General features: G+C 40.0%; 1 protein-coding gene across 1 annotated transcript in view; it reads right to left on the bottom strand.

Moving 5' to 3' along the window:
• Positions 1-3,917: 3,917 nt before the first annotated feature.
• LOC111875750 overlaps positions 3,918-26,717 on the bottom strand; it is a 135,581-nt gene continuing 112,781 nt past the window's right edge. The window contains exons 4-5 of the mRNA XM_023872246.2: positions 18,701-18,961; positions 3,918-5,277 (exon numbers count right to left, since the gene is read on the bottom strand). Coding sequence (XP_023728014.1) covers positions 5,206-5,277; positions 18,701-18,961 — 333 coding nt within the window. The 3' untranslated portion in view covers positions 3,918-5,205. The remainder of the gene's footprint in view (positions 5,278-18,700; positions 18,962-26,717) is intronic.

The following is a 26,717-nucleotide window of genomic DNA, read 5'->3' as shown; positions in this document are numbered from 1 at the left end:
GTTCCTGTTGTATTTGGACGCCGCCAGTACCAAATTTCATGGATATATATTCAGTAGTTTCGGAATGTATGCCATACAAATAAGGAATGGGAATTGAATGACAGGATCAGTAAAAAGTAGCGGAAACTCCTGGCGATAATTGTACTGTTCGGGGTGCAAGTGTTACGTTGGAATACATTCTGCCATCATTATTCATCTGTTTGTTTCTCGATGGCCGGAAGTTTCATGATGACAGATGCAGACAAGGGTTCAGGGCCCCTGGAGAGCCAAATTATCTACAACCCAGTCTGTAGTGTTTAACTACGTCCAACCATGCTGTAACTTATACACGTCAGTTCATAAAAGTGGTTAAGTAGGGTGTAAAATATGGTTAAAGCGTTGATTCAGCTCTAACTTACCACCCCAGACCTAATTGAATTTGCATCTCTAACACATGCAAAATTCCTAACACATATATAAAATTACACGCGAAACGGCGTGCGGCATTCCATTCAGAGACGGTTCAGAACAGAGCGTGCGTTGTGCAGAATCTGAGGTTCTATCTTCTGCTTGCAATCTGCTTTCACTCTTTTTTCTTGTTTGGCTTATTTTCGAACATGAAGATGGAGACGATTGAATTAACTTCCTAAAGCCTCCATAATGGATGTGGAAGAGTAGGGTCAGTGACCAACCTAATATTTTTTTGGTTTAAAGATCCGGGCAGTATATTCCACCAAGACATCAGTAAGTTTATATCAGACCATACGGCGTCACATTCCAGGAGATGATATTCTTAATTGTGACTGCCATAAGAACTTCAAATCCCACGTAGCAGAATAACTTTCTGCTGTTCCAGAACCATTCTCTGCCCCAAGAGGTTAATACAGAATTTTTCTTTTGAATCATATCAAGACTGAGCGAATATTTTTAAAATTTTTTATTCACATCAAAATACATTTGTTATGCATTACATATATGCACATACATAACAGTAAGAATGCTTTATATGTACACAGTATTAATATCATACCTGATAGATCATATTTCCGACCGCCTCTATGGTCTAGTGGTCAGAGTTCCTGGCTACAGATCCAGATGTCCCGGGTTCCATTCCCGGCGCTACCAGATTTTCTGAGAAGTAGTGGATCTGGAACGGGGTTCACTCAGCCTCGTGAGGATAATTGAGGAGCTACTTCAAGGAAATAACGGCTCCGGTCTAGAAAATTGAGATTAATGGCCGTCGGGATTCGTTGCGCTGACCACGCGACACTCTTTTATCTGCTAAAGTGGACACTAACTTCGCCGATAAGCGGAGGTCGCTCGGTAGGTATAGTTCACTTGCGGGCTGAAACCACGGAGTTTGTTTTTGTTTGTTGTTTGTATGTCATATTTCCACTCATTTGAAAATCCTCCGACCGTGTATATCTAGTTGCGATATCTTTCAAAATCTTCGCTAGTTGTTAGATATTTATGATAAACTTGGACAACAATATATCGGTAGTGAATTCCTTTATGTTTCGTAACTGTATCGCGACCGAAGTTCGTCTGTATAGATGAATATGCGGCAGGTGTAACGGCGCTCGTGTTCAAGCAATATTTTCTGGGTGAAAGAAGATTCTCACTGTGACGAGAGAAGACAGTACTAAATTAACAGACCCCAACACAATATTCGCGTAATGAATCGATAACAGTTCTCACAAATTTTCAGATAATTTTAATTCTTTATACTCAGTCCTTCCATCTACTCATTAGTCTTCTAAAGAGCCACTTCCGAGATGATGCCCTAACCGAAATTCGATCTGCATCTCAAACCCATCATAATCATAGTATTGTAAATGTGAGATTGAAGTTCTCAGGGCGGTGAATATAAAGATTACGGTCTTTTGGAATGTGACGACTTATTTTTGTTGTTTATGCAGCGACGATCTCAGAATATCGTCGAACGGCAGGTCGATAGTGAATTGGAAGTGATATTGATTGAAGCGGCCGTAGTCTAGTGTTGGGAAACCATCTCGGCGCATGCCTGGAGGGGCTGATGGAAACCACGTAAGAGTTCAGGCATTACAGTCGGCGTCCCGCCGAAATTCGAACCTAGCCCTTCCAAATAAAAGTAATAAATTTCTTCAGTGATGCTGTGTGGTTTGGTAGATAGGTAGCAATGTTTCGGAGGAAATTAATGCTCTCATCATCAGGATGGAAAAAGTAATTCAATTTTGTATCAAACTACATGGCTTCACATACAAGAAACCCTTAATATTAAGAGATTTAACTCGTTATTTCATTTCATTATGCTCGTACGGATTAGCCATTTTGATATCCATCCTAACTTCAAAATCATATTTGCGTCGTCGTTTTTGTCTTCATTTGACTTTTCGACCAGCATGTGCTTCCATAAAAATTAAAATATTTTTGCTTCTCGCCGTTTTCACGGAGTAGTCATCGTAATACTTATCTCGCCTTCGAAATTCTTTTTCGTATTATTTTTTCTCATTTCTCCGACTTCTCGCCAGGCATATACAGTCATACCAGTAAAATATATGAGGACGTTGTTTTTGTTCTCGCTGGTTTTACAGATTAGTCACCTTAATGCCTGTCTCGCCCTCAAAATAATCTCTTCATCACCTCTTTTGTTTTACTTTGACTCCTCGCCCGGCATGTACTGCCCTATTAATAAAGTGAGGATGTCGTTTTCCATCTATGTAATAATCACGTGCAGTGTAATTACTTTTATGAAGAAGAAGAAAGGCAGAACATTGCAGCGGGGACAACATTTTTTTACGTCCAGAGTTAAAGAGTATACTTCAGACAGAGCCCTAATGATGTAATTTGACCTTCATTTGAGATTAAATATTTGATATTGACTGGGGAAAGGGAAGGCAAAGAATTTAATTAGTGCAGAAAAGTTAATTTAAAACAAAGATAATTAGCAACTTTATATATAGAGAACTACGACTACAACTAACCCTACAGCCCGGTTTGGGTCATCCTCGCTTCTCCTTTCAGTTTCTTATCTTACATATAGTCGGCAGGAAACCTTGGACCGGGGATCAGCCCGTCGCAAGGCCGCTACCTACACAGAACACCACAAAAACAGAACTAAAGCAAAAAGACATTCAAGCCTTGGGTACGATTCGAACCCACGATCCCAGTGTTTGAACGGGCGAAGAAAGTTCATGCCTTAGACCTTGCGGCCAATGTGATAGGCTGTTATGTAAGCAGCACCTTATTTTAACAGGACGCTTGGTGCGCGCTTAGCTGTCCTGATATATCTATCCTGTTCGAAGCTAAGGGCATTGCCTAACTTACGAGTAAATATATTCAGCCACATAATTACAGAATTTGTCGACAGTCTGAGATAACACGATGAATAGACGTGCAGCCAGAAGAATGCAGGATTTATTTTTCTGATTTCATGATTTTAGCTTAGTATTGCACCTAAAACATCCGGTCTAGAAAACCAAAATTAACGGCAGTGGGGTTCCGTTGCGCTGACCACGTGACACCTATCCGCAAAAGTTGGCACTAACTTCGCCGACAAGCGGCGGTCGCTCGGTCGGTATAGTTCGCTTGCGGACTACAGGCCAAGGAATTTGTTTTGTTTTTTATTACCCCTATAACAGTCCTGCTGTTTATTCGGTTAAGGTTTTCAGGCTGTTATATATAGGTCTACCACTCACCCCCAAACTAGTGCCGAGGTCAAGACAGCTTTCGTCTTATACATCCACTCCCCCATACGTCTTCATGGCGTAGTGCTTTATTAGCTAAGCACAAGGACAACTTTACCTTTTTATATATAGGTCTCACTTATACATACTATATTGGGTGCTTCATCAGAGTAATGAGTTGACCGAAGTCGAATTACATTAATACATTTTTTCTCCAATTTTAGAGGACAAAGTTCATTTTCATCAATATAGGTCCTTATAATGATGGAACTGTAAAATGACACACAACTTTATTTATGAACATTTAAAACATAAATCTTTGGTTTTGTGTTTGATATTATTTTTTTCTTTAGATATGCTATTTATAGTGTTGTAGTAAAATCTTAATCTATGAACAATTGTAATAGTTATACATCTAGTTTGAACATACGTATCCAATTACTTTATTGCGGTTTTTGGTAGGCGCTTGAAGAGAGAGAAGCCAAAATGTGCGGCGGAAAGTTACACACTGAGCTTCTATATTAGTGGCGGAACAAGATGCAGTGACAGATGCTGGGAAATACAAACTCTTATTTGGCACATTATTCATTGATTTAGTAGCGTGCATGGTTTTCATTGTTGCGCCGCTAGGCCGGTCATTTCTTTTCACTGAGCTCCACTAGACGGGTCAGTCTTTTAGTGTTCGCAGATTTTCCTTGTAATTTATTTGAGGTGGCAGCATTTAATAATCAATGGATTTTACAAGTAGATTCTAAAAGCTTCTAACGATAGTGTATAACACTCAGAATTGCTTTTTTTTTTTTTACTTTTTCCGTCGGCAGGTGTTGTAGAAAATAGGAAATACGACGTTTCGGAAAATTTATCTGTTTCCAAAACGTCGTGTTTTCTAGAATACCGGATGCTTGAACAATTTCAAGAACCCAGAAATTCTGAATGTATTTTACGTTTGCAAAATTCTTGACTTGAATTGTCTAACACATATCCACCTGCCAGTCTACCCATATGTCCCCCAAGAGGTAATATTTTCAGGGTGTATTCGGCGAAATTTCATGATCAGCCAAAACTCGGCGGTCACCATAAAGTAATAGGACTGTATGTCTGTATGCTATAATGGAACAAATATTCACATTAATATATGTACATTGTATACTTTCATGTAAAATTCTGTGTTGAGTTTCGTTATGTCGTTTTTTATCTTTATACTTCATAATATAATATTTACACACATATAATATATATATTTCCAGTTCTGTAATTACAGTTTCTAGATACCGCACCATTTTTCTCAACGTTCGCACTAAGTTTACCATAGCACAGTCTGCTTTCTTTGTGATCTGTTCCAGCATCTTAAGTCGACCATATTCTTCATTGGGTGTGTTCAGTTTGCTGATCATTGCAGTTATTCAAGATTCACAAAACTATAACCTGGCAATCAGTGTCTTTCCTGTCGTCAGGCTTAATCTGGACAGTTAGTGAACGTAACAGAAGTATACATTAATACTTTATGAATGTAACAATTAACAAGATCATATAAATAATTATGGAAGAGTTGTATTTGCAGCTAATTTTCCAGCTGCCTTTTCGTCGTCATCCACGTCCAGCTATCAGTTCTCTCCGTTCGTGAGCAGGGAGTCTGAAACGCAGAAGTCATTCAGACAATGAAATCAGTGCTTTGTAAGAATCGAAGTAGCTTTCGACAATAAAAAGTGTGGAGAGACAAACACGTACAATATTTTAATTGAAAACCCTGAATGGAATAAACCTCTTAGGAGAATTAGGTGTAGATGTGAACATACACGTAATATTAAAATTGATGTGAAAAATGTTGGTGTCAGGAATGGACTGTATTCATCTCCTTTAGGGACAGTGTGAAGTTGCGTGCTCTTGAGAATACGACAGTGTATCTTCTGGCTACATGAAATGTGAGAGATTTGCTTGATTAATTGGGCGACACGGTAAGAGCCCTGCTTTGTGGAGTGAGTCTAGTCATGTACTGGACTAAATAATATTACATATGTAAATCTGAGGAAGAGCTTACATGTTTATTCCTTTACCCCAGGAAAATGAAGTGAAATACCTGGGAAAGCACCTCGATAGAAGACTGACATGGGCAAAGCACATGAAATCCAAAAGAAAACAGCTAAACCTAAGAGCGAAACAAATAAACTGATCAACACTGTCAGTAGAAAGCACACTCCTCCTATACAAAGCTGTACTCAAACCCATATGAACCTATGGAATTCAGCTATGGGGGACAGCCTCCAATTCCAGCATCGAAATCCTCCAGCGCTTTCAATCCAAGACTCTCCGATCCATTCTGAACGCACCTTGGTACATAAACAATCACCGGGTCCATTAAGATCTACAAATGAACGCAGTGCTCAGTGAAATAGAAACCTGGAATACCAACATATAAGAAAATTAGAAAACCACACAAATGCACTAGCAGTGAACCTACTAGATAATAGCGAAACTACACATAGACTGAAAAGATACACCGCCCTAAGTCTATGATACAGACCTGAGTAAAACCCCAACACAAGAATTAAAATGATACCTAAGTGAACAAAGAAAAAAGTATATGAGTTATGCCACTGGGCATAACTCATTAACGAGCCAGTATTTATTGAACATATACATTTATTGTAGATTCTGCAGATTATGAATAATAAATGTGTGAAAAAGTTTTCTGTAAATATAAACATAGGTGACTACATACAAAGCAGGATGAACCAACCTAAACGGAATAGGCGAGCTGAGAATATACAGAGATGTGGAAAGGCAAGTTAAAGTGACTGTGAAGTTGAAATAGGCTCGAAGCTAACCAGTGGAGAGTAGACGTACTACTCTATTCATCTTGAAACTTTTTCTGTAAAAGTTGGGTTCTCCGAAGTGAGACCAAGTCTCTAGAAACCTGGATATTTTCCTTCAGTGCGGATGATTTGTGACTCGAGACAAGCAAACCCCAGTGCTGATTTCGTCACACTTCTAACGGAGTCAAGACTGAACAAAGATTCATATTCTGTGTCGAAATCTATGCTCCATTTACTAACCGTCTACTGGACCCACTCAGCGGTGGTCAAATGGAGATAGCGCAAAGTGATTTTCCATTGGTTTCCTGCCTTCAGCTAAGTTATGCGGACAGAGGCCAATATAGACAAAGAACATACCTGTACGCACAGGCCATAACGTGATACTGAGCAGGCTGGCTCAAGCGTTAAGACTTTTGTCTCGTATTCGAGAGGTCGGTTAGAATTTCAACGCGGACGCTGATTCTACTGATTAAGGTTTTCATCCCTGTAGATGGATGCCTCGATAGTGCCTTAAATTAGACCACGACAATTTCCTGCCAGTATTCACCGTTCTATCGTTTGACGCTATGTAGCCTCAGTTACAAATAGCATCGCTATAAAACTGTAAATAAATAACAGAATAAAATCTCGACGACACCATCATAAAGGCATAGGTCTAATGAGTTTTTGTCATTATTGATCCACACAGGAGGTTGGAGAAAACTGCATAATGAGAAGCTTCATAACTTGTGCTCTTCTCCAACTATAATTAGAATCATCAAGAGAAGAAGGATGAGATGGGAAGGTCATGTAGCACGATTTGGGCGAAGAGGTATGCATATAGGATATTAATGGGAAAGTCAGAAGGAAAGAAACCACTAGGAAGACCAAGACATAGGTGGGTGGATAATATTAAGATGGATCTTAGAGAGCTAGGATGGGGTGGTATGCACTGGATTGATGTCGCCCAGGATATAGATAAGTGGAGGGCCTTTGTGAGAACGGTTATGAACATTGAGTTCTGATAAAATGCTGTAAAGTTCTTGAATAGGTGCACAACTGGCGGCTTCTCAAGACTTCTCAGCTTCATTAAGTTAGTCATTAATCCACACGTTAACACAACACCCGTGTGAGAGCATATCAAACAGGCGTCATAAGTAACCGTAGATCTTTGTTTCATCACATTATTTACGTTGAGGCAACAGGAATAAATGCCACTGATGGGGGGATGACAGCGCTCGATGGTTCCTCTGTCTTTCCGACTGCCAATTACCTCTGGCTTATGTCACCAGCCGGCAGAGCTCCTGGGTGACGTAGCATATCACCGCCAACATCCTTATGATGCGCAGAATGGCTGGATCACTGGAGGCGTATGCTGGGAGGCGAACTGTAACAGCTCGAGGGATATGTGGAGAGGGCCCATCCATTAGTATCTTTTCTGCAGCCTCACAGTAGTTACGGATCTACGTTAACGAAAAGATCTAAATAACAGCGATATTATACGCAGAGTTCCCTTCTACGATAACTTTTCATGCATAATTATTATTGTTGACCTCTGCTATAGATGGACATGCATATTATTGCTGCGGTGGAAAATCCCGACGATCTAACACTGGTTGTGCCAAAGACCGCTGTTGAACACGATCACAAAACAGTTCCATCTATCTCCTATTATCACAAGCGATGAAATAATTTCGAATTACTGGAAGCTGCTCTGTAACTGATTACAAATAATGTTTAAATCTTTGCATATTTTGTAATTGTTTATTGTGATGGTCATACACATGTTAGCAGAGGTTAGCGACGTTGAGGCATAAGCGCTTTAGGGCTTGGAACGGTTTTAATGATTATAGCCTAGGAAAGCGGTTACCACGTGTTTGACATTCAAATGCCGTTGGCGAGAGTTATCACATGCTACTTCATTATGCTGGTTCTCTTTGCACTCATTGCACTAAACAAGTCCTGTAACGTAAATGAAGTGTGGTCGTAGAATCTGGTACAATACACGGTACAGTACACAGTACATGGGTTGTATCGTATTTCCAGGGCAGACCAGTACCTCCTAAAAATCAAACCCGTTAATCTGCTTGCAGATATATGTGTCAGTCAACTGCTCTCCAAGGATTACTTGCTCTGTCTGCTCACATATTTGACTTCCGAAAATCTCAATTGATTTCGTTACAATATGGTATTCTGGGACTCCAGGCAAAGTCACACAAAATCATCGAAATGAACATGTTCGCAATATAGGACAAAGCGAAGCCAGACATACAGAAAAATTTAAGAGGCATAAACTAGGCGGTGGGCAAGCTTACTACCGTTCAAGTGACCAAGCTGCCGTTGTAACATAACATAAGAAACATGAACTGCTCTCCAAAGCCTGGACTGACAGTGGACAGAGTTCATTTCTCTAGTATTGTTATGAGTTTTCCTTTTCTGAAATACAAAAATATCATACGCTTTTAAAAATTTTCACTCTCTCGAGTATATTTTAGTTTTGATAAATTTGTTACAATTTAAATTCTGAAAATATCCTAAATTCTTGAAGAGTTTCGAACTATCGAATTTATTTAACGATATGCCCATTACCCGTTGCTTGATGCCCCTAAGTAACATAAAGTATTGTTACGTGGCTGGCCAGAATGTTGTTAAGCAACGGCTCGGTAAGCAAACCTCAATAATAGAGACTGTTTTCTATGCGATCAGCCCCGAACAAACGCACGGAGATATAGGAATTCTGTTGCGGGCAACACAGCTGCAAACATACATGCACAACAGTGGGAGACGGTGTTTTATGTGAGGTCCGTACAAAGGACTTATCTTAAAAAGAAACGGCGCTACGGTTCAGTTGTGAGTTTTCGGTAGAAGATAGCCACGGAAAGTTCGTCGAACTGCGAAGACTTAAATTATGATTAGAAGGCATCAGTCATATATAATACTTGGTGTGTGTGATTCAGTGAGACTGCTATAGTTCCTGCGTTTTAGTTGTACCAGGAGAGGACCAGTCTGTGTGTAATTCAACTATAGCGCTTTATTTGAATGTGATTAAGAGAACTTATAACCAATGTGATAATAAATCCATTCATTCGACCTAGAACTCGTCATTTTCGTCACGCGTACCACCCTACACATGACCAGTATCCTTGGTGCCACAGCATCTATCCCAACTCACAGATGACATAACGTTCATAATCCTTTATGCGCAGACAACTATTCCAGTAGTTTAAATGGTTTATGCTCAGACATCACTTTGACCTCTCAGGCTTACGCATTGTGGTACATTTAAAAAATCGTCGTAATATGCATTCAATATAATTATTTTAAGTAGATTCTAAAGGGTTCTGACGATGGTGGATGACACACAAAATTACTGGGAGTTTGAACTTCTTCCATCGTCCGGAATTTTAGGTGATAGAGGACACGACGTTTTGGAAATTGGATCTGTTTCGGTCTTCAGTTGAGAAAGAAAGACACCTACTCAGTTGGTAGTTTATTGCAAGAAATACGTTACTTAGTATCTGCCAACTTCGTTACATTTTTATTTTTTGTCAACTTGATTTTATATTCATTTTGTACGTGTTCACGTGTATTTCTAGAAATATTTGTGTGTGTATAAATAGCTTTTATTTCCTCCTTGTTCGTTCCCATTTTCATTGCACCTGTTTTAGTACAAGTGCCACATTGTTTGATGTTGCCCGTATTCAGAAATCTATTTATGGGGTTATTGTTGTACACAAAGAACTTGATGTAAGCCTATCCATAATATCTCTCTATAGTAATACACAGGTGTCCAGAGCGAACGTTGAATATCCTGTGTTTTATTGAAGTGTCTTTTTGTTGGAAGACTGCCCTTGAATCTGATATACAAATAGTATATTTCCACCTCCTCCCCGTAATATGGAGCCTTAATTACTTGCAACATCCAGTGGTCGACAAATGCCACAACTGTGTCAGTTACGTAAATAAAAATGTAATCACGATTCCAAGAAACTAAAGAACAAAAGCTTCCAATTGTTATAATTTATATAAAAGAAAATTATCTCCTGATAATGAGGAATGACCTTTTCTGTGTATGTATGTATTTTCATAATGAAAAAATGAATGTCAATATGTCCCCGTGGGGAGAGGATTTTCTTCATCACCTAAATTATCACCTTATCAAGAACATGGATTTCAGACCAAAATTTACAAAGCATACTGTCCTTTTGCATAGGTTCCTGGTATTACTTTTAAAATTATATAAGGATATATACTGAGCATGTTAAATTTGTTCGAATATAGCCTCAAAGTTATCGACCATCGTTGTTGACTTACAAGAAATATCTCAAATAAGACATGCGTATTTGTAATATACTTTTCTACCACATTTCATATGATTAGCCCTAATAGTTTATTAGTGAATGGCATTTAAACCGAAAACTACATAAATGAACCGTACCGCAGCCATGCTGCTGCTTTATGTACCCTGTATTAAAAAGATTTGCATCATTCTTAAAGATCTATTACCACACAAACTTTCAGGACTCTAATAAATGACGTTAGAGTCGTTTCTACCTAGATGTCCTAAGGGGTGTCTTCCCTTCTGGGTTTCCAGCAGAAGTTTTGTGCGAATGAATCTTCCCTTATGGGTTTCCAATAGAAGTTTTATACGAATGAATCTTCCCTTCTGTGTTTCCAACAGAAGTTTCGTACGAATGAATCTTCCCTTATGGGTTTCCAATAGAAGTTTTATACGAATGAATCTTCTAATATTATATTTTAGCGTCCTGTTGCACTGACTCATGTCCATGATTTATGCTAACCGTCTTACAGTGCACACACTTTTTTTCCACCTTACTCTTCTCTTTTGCACTACATGTTTCAGCACTAATGTGCCATCTTCAGGTGCGTTTTCTCTATGCACGTCTAACTACTGCATTGCATGCCTTGATGTCTTCATACTAAAATGACTAAAATAAATATTCGTCATGTATAATAATAGATTTTAAACATTAAAACTTTTCAGGATTCGTCATTCTTACGTCGTATCTCAATACGCGAATCACGCCAATCCTCCTCTGTAGGAGCACTCTTCCTACATTCATGTGTGTATCTGTAACGTGAAATTGTTATTCATTAATACCACATTCTGACTTTTATCTATTACGTGTGGTTTTATAATGTTTAATACTCACTGTGCTCTTTGTTGTGTCTTGCTCCTGTGACTGCGTGCATTATACTACTGGATGTGTGTGTGCTGTCTTCGTTTTGATTGAGTTACGATGTTGTGGGGGTAGGTGGTGGGGTGTTGTTATGTTGTTCTGTGTAAATAGTGTGTAATTCGTGAAATATTGGGATTTATATTTCTTCATTTATATTGTTCATATGCGTGTTTTTCTTTGTCGTTCTGTATATATGATAGTTTTCCAATGTGTTTAAGTATTGCCCTTTCTTATTTGTTGCTATGATATCCATAGTGTTTTCTATAGTACCTGTCCTGTGTTTAATATGTGTTCTGAGTATCTTGTATTGCTGTTATTATGTCTTATGTCATGTATGTGTTCTTTATATCTGGTATTAAATTTCCTCCCAGTTTGTCCTATATATTCCATGGGGCAATCTAGGCATTTCATACTATATATGCCACTATTGTTATATTTATTTATTCGTGGTCTTGATTTTAATATATGTTGTAAATTGTCCTTAGTTCTAAATGCTATTTTTAATTTTGTGTCTCGAAATATTTTTGTTATATTTCTTGTTTCTTTTCCTATATATGTGAATGTTGCCCATTTCGTTTTTTGTCCTTCCGAATTCTCTGTAATGTTCTGCTTTTTTGCAATGTTTTGTTTTCTGTTATTTGTAGTTAGTTTTGTAATTATATCTGTGTTATACTTATTATTTATAAGTATGTTGTTTATAGTATCTATCTCATTATCTTTTGCTATTCTGGTAATGGGGTAGTTATTTACTCGATCTGTGAGGTATTTAATACCACATATCTTGTTTTCTTGTGGATGACATGAGTCACTTGGTATTATTATGTGCGTTGCTATGTGTTTGCCGTGGATTGAGAATTGTAACTTTTCCATTTCTCTATATATTCCTATATCTAAGAAATTTATAGATTTATGGTTCTCTTTCTCTATTGTGAAATTTATCGTTGGCTGCAGTTTATTAAATTCCATAATCAAATTGTCAATATTTGTTTTGTTTATATCATACAATATTAGTATGTCGTCAACATATCTCAAATATCCAATTATGTTCTGATTTTTTAATATGTTGTATATTTGTGTGTGTTCCATGTTCTGGATGTATATTTCTGCTAATATTCCAGATGTTGGAGCTCCCATAGCTCCCACCTCATCTACCCCCACAACATCATAACTCAATCAAAACGAAAAGAGCACACACACACACATATCCAGTAGTATAACGCACGCAGTCACAGGAGCAAGACACAACAAAGAGCACAGTGAGTATTAAACATTATAAAACCACACGTAATAGATCAAAGTCAGAATGTGGTATTAATGAAAAAAAGTGTGTGCACTGTAAGACGGTTAGCATAAATCATGGGAATGAATCTTCCCTTCTGTGTTTCCAACAGAAGTTTCGTACGAATGGATCTTCCCTTCTGGTTTTCCAACATAAGATTTTTACAAATTAATCTTCCCTTCTGAGTTTCCAACAGAAGTTTTGTGCGAATGAATCTTCCCTTCTCGGTTTCAAACAGAAGAATGAACACCCTCTCTCAAAGTCCCTCAGTAATCAGTTTTCTATATCTTCCTGTTGTGTATGTCGTGCTAAAGAGCCCATTCAAGTCCAAGGCCGTGTGTGACAGTCCTAATACACAAGTTCTATTTTTATTTTTACTTCGAGTGTTTGTTACGCTTTCGTTCAGGACACAGGTTGGAGGACCACTCCCCTGTCAGTTCACATCCGCCGCTTATTCAATATAATCGTAACTGCCCTCCATGTCTGGAGGTCGTCTGCTCCATCCGTGATAGACATCACACGATGCCGCGGTGGCAAGGGATCCATTTAAAATGGTTCAATACATCCAGTTTAATATATATGACTTCACTTAAAACTTACGAGGGAGAGGCGGTAAATAGGTCACAAATGGGATACAAAACGTGAAACAAATGAGATTCGAACCTGCAAAAAAATATTTATTTCTCGACCTATCCTGCATCAACACTGCTACATTTGTCCAGTCGCTTTAACAGTGCGCCGAAACCTGCAGCATAGGAATCTCAGCCACTTCCATTCCTCTGTTTCAAACTTGCTTGCTTTTTTTTTTTTTTTGTGCATTCGACTTATATGTTATGTTTTGTAGTTCAGAATGCCGGTAATTGCAACACTGCACCATTAACGAATAGTAGTTGGTTGAACTGTCACTGGCTCTAGCTCCTCTGAGTCATGCTACGCTGAGTTCTTACTTTCTCCCACAGGCTTACACAAAGACTGAGTTGCGGAGAATGAGTTCCCATGCATCATAAATATTGTCACTATGCTCCATGCTTGGCAAAAAAAAAAAGATATCTCTGTAACAGGCCTTGGGGGCCCATAGAGTTGTGAGACGTCGAGACTCCCACATTTTCTAGACAGTCGGCTCACTGATGTCGGTAAGGCTATCAGCCTTACTCGCCGTCCGCCTTTTACCACCCAAGAAGTTTCCTGTACTAATTTCTGTTAGAAGCTGAGTCGACCCCCGGGCTATAGTGCGGTTGGAAGGATTTTTTTTCTGTGGCGCTACAGCCCCAATTTGGGCCTAGGCCTACCTCCATGAAACTCTCCGTTTCACTTCGGTTTACTAGATCTTAAACATTCGGTAGGACTCCTTGGGCGAGTGATCAGCTCGTCGCAAGGCCTCTACCTGTAGACAAACACAGAAAAACGCACACAAACATCCGTGCCCTGAGTTGGATTCGAACCCACGATCCCGGCTTCCGAGCGAGCGAAGACAGTGCATGCCTTAGAGGTTGGAAGGATTAGGTCAATTGAAAAACCCAATACCTAATCAGGAATCGAACCTATCTCAGTACATGAACCAACTACACTACCAGGTACTCTCTTCTTCCTTGGTGAACATGTTTAACTCTAATAAATTTTATATTTACAGAATATAAAGAACGATATTTGTGTAAGATCTAAAAGTGCTTTAGGATTGCAAATTAATATAACAGTTTACTTTCGAGTATATCCTTCGCCCCATTTCTATTTAAAATGATATTTCGGAGGCTGGTCTCTTCTTGCAGCCTCATGTAAAATACCTACTCGGTTGGGCTCAATCGATAAAGCTAGTTCCTATCTCCGGAAATAAATATAAATAACAGTTCAATCGGTATACTGCTGGATGACCGAAAAATCGGGATCGGTTGCTGGCAGGAGCAGGAGTGTTTTCTCTCTTCCACCGTCTCCTGGCCGGCTTTGGGGCCTACAAAGTCTCCTATCGAATAATTACCGGGGGTATTTTCCTCAGGAGGAAAGTTGTCGGGGTGTGAAGTTTACCACTTACATTCATCTGTTGCTGAGTTTAAGGATGTGTGTAGCTATATCTCCATTCTCCCACATGTCTTCATGGCGTGGCACATAATTATGCAAAAGGAGAATTTATTTTCACATTTTATTCCAATAATCGCATGTAATAGGAATCCAAACTCGCACACTGGACAAAATCTCAGTTTGTATTTATCCGATGCGACAATATTAATTGTCTTTTATTCATCTTCTATATCAAGCATTAGGCTCAGAGGCTTGTTGCGGCTCCTTTGGTTAGTAGTCCTTCACAACTTCTAATTTCCTGAAGATGACAGGTCACCATATATCAAGGGAATTCTATTTTCAGGCATGTGTTGAATATGGCTTTTTTCATATCTGTGTGAAATTGTTAACAATATCATTCAAATGTAAGATTTGAGGCTTTCACAGCGGTGACTATGAAGAAAGCAGTCTTTTTGGGATTTGGCACCGTGTATAAGTGGTGTTAACCGACGTTTCGGAGGAACGTATCGCCTCCATCTTCAGGGTAGAAGAAAATATAAGAATTCTGCAAGCGAAGAGACCGTGAGAACCGGTAAAATCAGTCTGCTTTTACCTGTTCTCACGGTCTCTTCGCTTGCAGAATTCTTATATTTTCTTCTACCCTGAAGATGGAGGCGATACGTTCCTCCGAAACGTCGGTTAACACCACTTATACACGGTGCCAAATCCCAAAAGACTGCTTTCTTCAATATAATTCAAAATTTCCACATATAATTTGTTCCTAATATTATTCCTGAATATTATTTATCAGAAAATAACAACTGAACAGTGACATTTGAATACAGTCTCGGCCTACAATTTTTTCATCCCAAATTTTGATATACGTTTTGCTTGTGATTGTGTCACTATAGCAGCTCTAAGTTTATCTGTCCCTGTTGGACGACTGCCCACTTCTGGGAATATTTTGTTTTGGCTGATCTATTGAAATAGATCGATTTTATAGTTTTGTCCTACATTCTATAGTTAAAAGCGTTTGCTGAATGGTATTGTCATGTGTAGGGGTTACTTAATGGGTTTTGTATTGAATGATTGGATTTATTGCATTTATACACTCAGCTCTTAACTACAAGTAATACAGCGCTAAGACCGCGCCATAGCTCAAGCGGTTAGTCTCTGCCTTCCCACCGCGGCGGCCCGGGTTCGATCCCTGGTCTGGTCAAGTGGGATTTGTGGTGAACAAAGTGGCGCTGGGGCAGGTTTCTCCGAGTACTTCGGTTTCCCCTGCCAGTCTTCATTCCACCAATTGCTCCACAATCACCCTCACCTATCATCTGAGGCTGGTACAATAGGCCAGAAGGGGCCGCAGTACAAGGAACTTAGTCCCATCCCACTAGCAATAAAAAAATATACAGCGCTATCGCTGATCTACACACTTTACAGTTAACTGTTACACCCTTACTGGTGTCCTCAGTCTGTTACACTCTCCACTACTCGTTTCCTGGTAATGGAATTTAAAGCAGGAATTGTAACAGTCTCGCTGAATCACACAGTCCAAATATCGCGGTGCTATAGCACACATATATTCTTCTCTTCACAGCCGGACTTTCAACTCTGAACTGAACTAGTGTCTCGAAACTCAGTTGCCTTAAATGCCAAAGTCACATTGCGACTGACGGTCAGTCAATACGTTTGTCTTGGTTTCGCACCCAATCTGGGTATCGTGACCAAATATTAGTTCCTGTTTGAGAGTTACTGTCTTGTCCATATGGGGTGCCCTCTCTGACGAGAAGACGGGCCTGTCGTTTGTTAGAGTCACTGTCAGCAGTAATAAGTCTGTTTTTGGTATATACAAGATATTTATATTTTACGTATTATTGAAAGTATGTATATTCAATGTATACAAAGCCTCTGTCAGTTCACGCTAAGTACAGCAGTTCATGCTGTATCTTCAGTAGCTCCCGCTGTAACGACAGTCTATTCATTTGAACGGTCGTATGCTTAAATGCCGCCAAGTTTAATCCTCTTATATTTTTCTGTCGGGCTTCGCCTTGTACAGTGTTACGAGCATTCACATTTTCATACTTTTGTATGACTTCTGCTTGTTGCATGCATAATTCTATTATAAGTACGGATTTTTGACGGTCATGTGCAAATCGCGAACCTGTGTGCGTCTTGGAAAATTTCCAGAGGTGCTGAGAATCTTGTTTTGCAGACGTTACATTTCAGTAGATGGTCGTCTGCCCCAGAATCTCTGGCAGGGCAAGCATAAGTCATTATACTCCTAATGAGTGCTTTGTGGAGGGTCAGTTCAATATTAGCACTCAATCGCTCACGTTCGAATAGGGAATATACTCTCATAAATGTTCGTTGCTGTGTGCACTTTCCATGTAGCTTTCTTATCGAAGATGGCACCGAGATATTTTAGAAAATTTACAAATGGAATGTTTCTTCCATTCAATGTAAGATTGGACTCAAGCGGTTGACGACTGCGAGAGAAGTACATTCTCTGAGTCCTATCTCACTCACCTGTTATTGACTAACGCACTCACTGTGGTGTTCGCTAATTTATTGAGGCAATAACTCTGTCACTCACTCACTCACGCCATACATCTATTCCGGTTATGTTCAGAACTCAGGTTTAAACGTAATAACGAGGAACCCTGAAATGCGAGTAGAAAGAAGGTCTGCGCGTTGTGTGAAGATCAGGTGCGTACTATGATGAATTTTTGGAAAATTCCGGATGATACAGAATTTATACGGGCCTAAACTACAAATCACGGAACCGGTATAAGGATTAGGCTACGTGATCCACGGTCAAATTTCGATTCCCAGCAGATAAAGAAATTTTTTCCTTCGCTCTTGCATCCAATCCGTCTGTGGGGTTCACCCTGTATATTAATAAACGGGTAAAATATGGGGAGCGAGGTTGTTTGCCCAGGAATAAATGGGCTGGGGCGTGAAGCTCAGCACTCATCTCCAACGAACACCGAATATGTGGAGCTATAGCTGCACTGTACCATACGTCTTCATGGAGTCATGCTTAAGTAATCATGGTTACAATTTTGTTTTTACCCTACAATTCGAATAATATTAATGTATTTTAAACGTTAAAATGTGCTACAGATAAAGCATTTTCTTGCAAGTCTTCCGTGACTGTCGACGGATATCAAACAAACACTGATATCGGGAGGCCATCCCAGAAGCAGCAGACAGGCGCATTATGGCTCCCAAGCTGTTACATTTGAGTGTGTGACTGACGGACTGGCACTAGGACAGCTCTCTCTACGAGGACGTCAGTTATTAAACCTGTGCTTTGTAGCCATCTGTTATCCTGGGTTGATAAAATAAGCCAACTTGAGGCTGCAGCACCGAGGAACTCAGTGTCAGCGTATTCCTAAAATAATAACAATAAAAACAGTAGCAAAAAATGACTACCGAAAGAATTGCAATGCTACTTCTGGCACAACGCTTCATGATCTCGGACGATATCGTAGACATTTGGAAAGGTTCTTCAATATGAAAACACAGAAGCTGAAGTTTGTCTAAGTAGTAGCTAAAATTAATTATCTACCTCACTGAAGACACACAACGCCTCCATTAAGAGAGCAACTAACTCTTCAGAATCGCTGAAACATAAATATACCGGAATAATGCAAGGTTTTATAGTGTTAAAGAGGGCGATGCGTATGGGAACCACTGTGTTTTGAAGGTTGAGGAATGGCGCTGGAAATTAACGGTGGAAACAAGAGCAAGAGGAGAGGCGTTAGGCAGCCAAGATACTGAGCGAATTACCTGCCAATTGTTACCTTTCGGGCCGTTTAGGTGTACGGCTGGGGGTTCATGCGGTAGCGAGGCAAACGCTTGAAATTCTTGCGCACAAGTTGACACATGCAGCGACGGAAGGTGATCCCGCAAACTGAGTACAGGAGGAAATTGATGCTGAAGTTGGTGTAGTAGAGGAGCATGAAGAATTGTTGCAGACACCACAAGGAAGCAGGAGCTTCCTGGCCCCACAGCGAGAAGCATACGAATACGTAGAGACGTATGACGTAGCTGGAACAAGATGATACATATTAGTCGTGTTCACTTAAAACTGCTTTATGCTAAAATTAACCGTAAGATTTCGCTTTTATTTCACTAATGTGACAGCCTCTGTGGTCCAGTGATCAGAGTTCCTGGCTACAGATTCAGAGGTCCGTGTTCGATTCCCAGCGCTACCGGATTTTCTGAGAAGTTGGAGTTCTGGAACGGGGTCCATTCAGCCTCGTGAGGATAATTGGGGAGCTGTTTCAAGGAAATAGCGGCTCCGGTCTACAAAACCGAAATTAACAGCCGTGGGGATTCGTTGCCCTGTCCACGTGACACCCTCTATCCGCAAAATTTGGCACTAACTTCGCCGACAAGCGGTGGTCGCTCGGTCGGTATAGTTCACTTGCGGACTGAAACCACGGAGTTAGTTTTTTTGTTTTTATGGGCCATTATTTTACAGGAGATCAATATACAATAATTCAATTCAAATCAATTCTTTATTATTTATGTACCGAGTCAACAGCCACAAGGCCAAATACAGACACAGAACCGTGTAGATACAAGTAATTACATTATGGACAAACATAACATAAAGTCAAAGACAAATTAAGGAAAGCACTGGAAAAAACCCGATTAATGCAAACAAGTAAATAAACAACAACAATAATAATATCATTAGTATAAATCTAAGTTGTTATTGAGAACTGAGAAATGAAACGTTTAAATATTTAATTGTGGTATGAAATGTATATATATTAAAGAGGATAATAATAATAATTCAGTTTAANAATAATAAAAGCAGAGTCCTTTGGAAGTTAATAGTCCCTCAGATACACGTATTCGGGAAGTTTCCAACCTTTTATGGAATCCACTTTGCTTGGGGCTTTTCTTTTACAGCGAGTAGCTGTTAGCCTCCCCCTCCAACATCCAAACTGCTGTTCATGACTGATTATTCAATATATTTACAGCTAACCTCCACATGTGGATCCTGTCGCCTCCACTCGTGACTGAGGACACGTTATGCCATGCTGACAAGAGATCTGCTTAACGTGAGTAGCATTGCAGTATAGCAGTAGTAGTGATGGTGCTAGTAATCCTAATTGTCACATTTGAATTTATCGTTAAGTTGGGAACTTCGACCTCACTTGATCTCTTGCCTTCCACTTTATGATCGTAAATCCCTTGTTTTCCCACCGTCGATTTACAAGCTTCTATTTGAAGTGTTCGGTTCGTCGTGTTTTATATCTGCTGACAGCTATTCTTTGTATTTCTTGCTTTCGATGATGCAGCCAGAGTGTCATTGAAGGATGATGACTGGACAGTTTGCTCCCGGCCATCAATCAACGTCGCGCGGTTGTTGTTCTCTCTTGCTCTCTATGGGTTTTATATCTTTCTTTCGGTACAGCAGCATCAGTGTCAATGTTGTGCGTTATTGCTGGCTGAGCAGGTCTGATCGCTTTTGATTGATTAGCTGTGAACGCGGTTGTGTGATTTTATTGTGCGAAACTCGTACGAATTCTTTCCAATCTTGCCCTACTTATTGCAATTTATTTCCACAATTAAAATTTTTAGCATATTTTCCCTAAGAAAGGGTTTCGGTTAAGTCGTGTCCATATTTTCGGGTCAGTTTATTTATTTATTTGTAGTTATATTTAACGACGATGTCAGTATCTGAAATTTACGCCACTTGAAATATGTTAAAATTAAATTCACAGCAAATTCCATATATGTATATACCTTGTCTAATATATTTTTTACTCAGACCAGCGTGAAACGAGTGGCTTTATCACCATTGTTTTTTTAACTTTGCTTTAGAACACACCATTATTAAGTACAAGGAAACCAGGTAGAAATGAAAGCTAATGGGACTACCAGCTTCTGGTCCATGCTGATGATGATGATAATTTACTGAGGATATCAGTACCATAAAGAGAAACAGAGACGCTTTAATAGGAGCTAGGAAGGAGAATGGTCTATAAGCAAACACACAGAAAATGAAATATGTGTTGATATCTCTTCACGAGAATGCAGGTCAAATTCATAACATAAAAACTTCAAATCAGATTCTTTAAAAATGTGGACAAATTTAAACATCTGAGAACGATGCTAATAATTGTAAATAACATTCATGAAAAAATTAGAAGAAGATTAGTTCGGGTAATATTTGCTACCATTCAGTTGAGAGCCGGTCACGGTAGCCGAGCGGGTCTAAAGCATGTACTGTCTTCGCTCGCTCGAAAGCCGGGATCGTGGGTTCGAATCCCACACAAGGTATGGATGTTTGGTGTGTGTGTGTGTGTGGGTATGTGTTTATTCTGTGTTTGTGTTGTCCTGTGTTTAGGTAGATGCTTTGCGACGAGCTGATCACCCGTCGAAGGAGTCCTACCGTCTGTAAAAATGATGATGAAACTGAGAAATCAGCCCTATGCTCCAAAGTGGGAGCAAGAGGAGAGAAAAATATTCAGTTTAGAAAGTTACGTCTTCTCGCCTGCTGTCCAGAGGCATGACAGTTCAAATAGTCTATAAAAGTCATTTTGCGTGTAGTGTTGGGTGGGTCTGTAGCTTTATCTCTCACATTAAGGGAGGAACATAGACTGAGGGTACTGAGAGAAATGTATGGACCAACAAGAGACGAAGTAATAGGAAGCCGGAGGAAGTTACATGACGAGGAGCTTCGTGATTTGCTCTTCTTGCAAAATGTTAGAATCTTGAAATCAAGGAAGGTAAGATAGGAAGGACATATATCAAGCTTGGGAGAGAGGGGTACATAAGACGTTTTGATGGGAAGACATGAAGAAAATACACCGCTAGAAGACGTAGACGTACATGGACGGTAAATTAATAGGTTGAGGCGTGGACTGAATTCATCTGGCTCAGGACTGGGTCAAGTGATGGTTTCTTATGAACACGGAAATGAATATCTGCGGTTCATAAAATGCTGGACTAAACAACTATAAGCTTTTCCGAAGGGACTCACGAGTAAATTACTTAATCAGTAGCTCAGATTATATAGCACTGAACGGTAGAATGATTAGTAAAAAACAAATCGGAAAGAACACGGAAGAAAACGCCCGTGATATTGCCTATTATCTCGGCATTTGCTTGGATGACTGAGGAAATCGACGGGAATCCTCAGTGAGGATTTCCCGATATTTGAGCCCTGGACCTTCCGAGTACTATGCACTCGACTGCGACGCCCGGTAGCACAGTGTCGAATGATTCCGACTGGCTACTGAAAAAGCGAGAGAAGACTTCTTTTCTCCATTCAGTGATAAGCTGTAAGGCTTTACTTGAAATCAGCTGTATGCATTGTGAGGCTTATGTATCACAACCTTCCTTATGCATGAGGCCAGCGAAACGGTTGGGTTCGCTACTAGTCTGTGGCTCCAAAAACAGTGCGGTCGCCATATGAGGAAAATGCGGATGTTTAGGGCTCAAAGGTCGCGCAATGGCATTTCTGCATTACCGGGATTAGATTCTGCTGGCTAGCGAAGTTGATAGAAGCAGATTTTGAAAAGAGGCTGTACTGTGACGGATTTCTTTCTTTCTCTCTAAAAGAAAGAGACAAGGAGTTTGTCGCATCCAAGAAACGTAATTACAATTTCCAATACTTTATAATTTCTGNCACTGGACTGAAAAATACATATAAAATAAAATTTGTGTAACTAAAGTACTGAAACAGAGATACTGGGTTTTCGGGCTTTATCCATCGTCCTGGTTTTTAAGATAACTAAGAAAAACACGACGTTTCGGAAACTGGATCTGTTTCCGTCCTCAGGGACCCAACAGAATAGGTGTTTTCCCTCACCTGAGGACGGAAAGAGATCCAGTTTCCGGAACGTCGTGTTTTTCTTAGTTATCTTAAAAACCAGGACGATGGATAAAGCCCGAAAACCCAGTATCTCTGTTTCAGTACTTTAGTTACACAAATTTTATTTTATATGTATTTTTCAGTCCAGTGATGTGAACAATAATTAAAACAGCAGAAGTGACTGGAGGAAATATCAGGCGTCACTAATCTCCATTGTGATGTTAAATAAGACTGAAATAGCGTTTCAATTTTTCGGGTTCCGATGCACTAGCTATTGTAGCAAAGTTTTCCTTGTTCCCCTGGCCAGTCCGCTGTGTGGGTGGTTTTTAAAAATAGGCTAAAATCAATTCCTTCCTCGCTGTTCCTAATTAACAGTGAAAATCATCTGTCAGCTTGGCCCATCCTATTGTAACGTCTGAAGTTGATACATCGATCTAGACCGCATAAGGAAGGCGCTGTTCTGCAGTTCGACGAGCAGGTTCACAGCTTAGCTTGGCGGTGGAGTAGTGATTTTTTTTTTCATTCTTATGTAAAACTTCGACTTTGATCCCTCTTTGTACTTTCTCTGTCCTGTCATTGAACCGTCTAGTCCAAAGTAAAGAATCTTGTCCTTCACAAAAATTATAGTCCGTGAATGAAATTTCATTGAATATTTTTTCAGTTTATAGGCGACGATTGACCGCCTCTATGGTCTACTGGTCAGAGTTTCTGACTACAGATCTATAGGTCCCGGGTTTGATTCCCGGGGCTACCATACTGTCTGAAAAGTAGTGGGTCTGGAACGAGCTCCACTCAGCCTCCTGAGGATAATTGAGGAGCTACTTGAATAGAAAAGTAGTGGCTCCGGTCTAGAAAACCGAGATTAACGGCCGTGGGGTTTCGTTGTGCTGACCACACGACACTCTCTATCCGCAAAAATTGGCACTAACTTCGCCGACAAGCAGCGGTCGCTCGGTCGGTATAGTTCGCTTGCGGACTAAAGCCACGGAGTTGCTTTTTTGTTTTTATGGGCGATTATTGTACAGGAGATCAGTTTTCTCTGCAATCATGATAGTGTTCCTCTTCTCTGCCAAGAAAATTGAACACTGTGCAGTTTTGTTCATTTTTTGTGCTGTTGAATTAAATCAAGTGATTCATACGATTATTACTGTCACGTGTAGAGGTGACTATTAGACGGGGTTTGCATTGGCTGATCGGATTTATTGCACTTATACACTCAACTCGTAACTACACGTAATTACGGCGCTATCGCTGATCAGTACACTTTACAGTTCACCGTTCCACACGCACTAGAGTTCTCAGTCCTTATTAGTCATATTCTGGGAATGGATTTTAACAGTCTAACACTCCAAATGTCACTGTACTACAGCACACATGAAGTCTCCTCTTCAAAGTCTTGTTCTTTTCTTCATAACTGCGCTGTCGACTCTCAGCTAAATCTCAGTTTTCCTAGGATCCTCATTACATAGACTCGGGGCGGACCCAACAGAAAACACCGTTTTCTAGCAACAGCCGCTGTTTACATTATCACTGCTTAGCAACGGGACTTTACGCCACATTATGTTTTAAAAACATACGGATTATTATAATGTATGAAAGAGGGAAGCTGCGAATATATTGAATAAGCTGTCGCGGACAGCCGACAAGGGTGGTCCTCCAGCTTGGGGGTTGGGCGTGGGGCTATCAACTCCTCACCGTTAAAGATAACCCTGTTACGAAAAGGCACACAAAGCCTCGGACCAGGACGGATCCTCTGGATAAACGACCTAAGCTAAAGAAAATGGATATGAGATTCGGTATATGGAAGTTTAGAGGTATGTATAGGGCAGGTTCGCTCAGGGCAATGGCGGAGTTTATTCTGTGTTTAGATAGAGGCCTTGCGATCCCTCGTCCCAGGATTGATTGTGTGTAGGATCAAGAAACTGAAAAAGCAGCCAAGGCCCAACAAAGGGCTGTACAACCATAATAATAATAATAATAATAATAATAATAATAATAATAAACTGGAAGCTTCTTAGTGTCACGACACTATGCAGACTGCCTAAATAGAAGACAAACCTGATTTCGCTCCTTATGCTCAGATTAGATTTTAAGTTGGAGTTGACTTCCGCCCGACTTGTGCATTACAACCTTCTGTAAACACTTTAACGTACTAACTTAGTTGATGTTGAAGCCACACCGCCTGCAGCGCCTTCTCACGTGAAATGATTAAAGCGGAGATGGTTAAGACCAAGGCGGAAAGTGGTAACAATAAGTCTACTTCAATCACATCAATCGCTAAGTAACCAACATCCTGATAACCATCTCATTATATTCTATTTAATTTCGAAACCTAAAAATCTACCATTCTCCTGTCGGGATTCTATGTGCTTTCCTTATCAACGTAATAATACATAGCAACTAAATCTTTAAAGAAGAAATTATATTCATATTACAAAATATAGTTCTGTATGGGTGTGAAACTTGGTCTCTGATATTAAAGGAGGAACATAGACTGAGGGTGTTTGAGAACAGGGTGTTGAGGAGAAATTTGGACCGAAGAGAGATGAAGTGACAGGAGAATGGAGAAAACTGCACAGTGATGAGCTTCATAACTTGTACTCTTCTCCAAGTATAATTAGAATGATCAAGTCAAGGAGGATGAGGTGGGCAGGTCATGTAGCACGAATGGGGGCGACGAGGAATGTGTATAGGATATTGGTGGGAAAGCCATAAGGAAAGAGACCACAGGGAAGACCAAGGCGTAGGTGGGTGGACAATATTAAAATGGATCATAGAGAGATAGGGTGGGATGTTATGGATTGGATTGATCTGGCTCAGGATAGGGACCAGTGGAGGGCTCTTATGAACACAGTAATGAACCTTCGGGTTCCATAAAATGCTGGGAAACTCTTGAGTAGCTGCACAATTTGCTGCTTCTCAAGAAGGGCTCAGCTCCAGGAGTGAGTGAGTTATTGTAAAATAAAAGTTTACTCCAGCAACTTTAAAGAAAAATTTGGAATGAGGATATGAGCCGTATACACACACAAAAAAAGAAAACTACCGGAATAGCGTTATAGGCCTTGACCGCCCTACATGCTGGTCAACGTAAGAACATTATATATTTGAATGTTCTCTGTTAGGTTACCGGTATGAGGAAAGGAACAGAAAAAAAAATTACATTCTTTAAATTCTAGACACGAGAAACGTGGTATTCAAAGAAACATACACATTTTCGTATACTCCATTGGATTTGATATGGTAGCATGTAGAGCCGTTACTATGCGACGAACGCGAGATATGCAAATATACCAGACCCGTTTCTGGGCAACGGCTCGGTAAACACGTTTCCATTGCTAGGCAGCAGATTCTCAATAATGCAACATATGGACTGAAACGATAAATACTGCTTCTACGTGGTCGGTGCCGAGATGTTATAAGCAAGATACAAAGTCAGTTGATAATTATGAAGAGAGTACACGAGCCGGAGGTAGAGGTATAGCCAATGTTGGAGCCACTACCAGGAAACATCTAGTAACAGACTGAGAACACTGTAAAATATGAAAATAGTGACAATGAAGCTAAAGTTGTCCCTGTGCTTAATTAAGCACTAGGCCATGAAGGCGTATGGGGAAATGAATGTATAAATTCACATTTTCTTGACCTTGGCTCTAGCTGGAGGTGAGTAAATAGTGATAGTATTATATTTATTTGTAGCTACGGCCTGTAAATGATCAATAAATCCGATTACCAATCTAGAGCCGTCTACAGTCAAACATACTAAAAAGTTATCCCTGTAACAGGCCGTGGAGGCCCATAGGGTTGTGAGATGTTGAGGTTCCCACATTTTCTAGACTATCGGCTCATAGATGCTGGCAAGTTTGCCAGCCATACGCGCCTGCCGCCAAGAATATTCCTGGTACTGATTTGTGTCAGAGGCTAAGTCGACCCCAGGGTCATAGTGTGGCTGGAAGGATTAGGTAAATTGAA

Source organism: Cryptotermes secundus, unplaced genomic scaffold (assembly GCF_002891405.2).
Source record: "Cryptotermes secundus unplaced genomic scaffold, Csec_1.0 scaffold603, whole genome shotgun sequence".
NCBI lineage: Eukaryota > Metazoa > Arthropoda > Insecta > Blattodea > Kalotermitidae > Cryptotermes > Cryptotermes secundus.
Note: the sequence above shows the minus strand (reverse complement) of the source record. Positions and strands in the feature narration are given on the sequence as shown.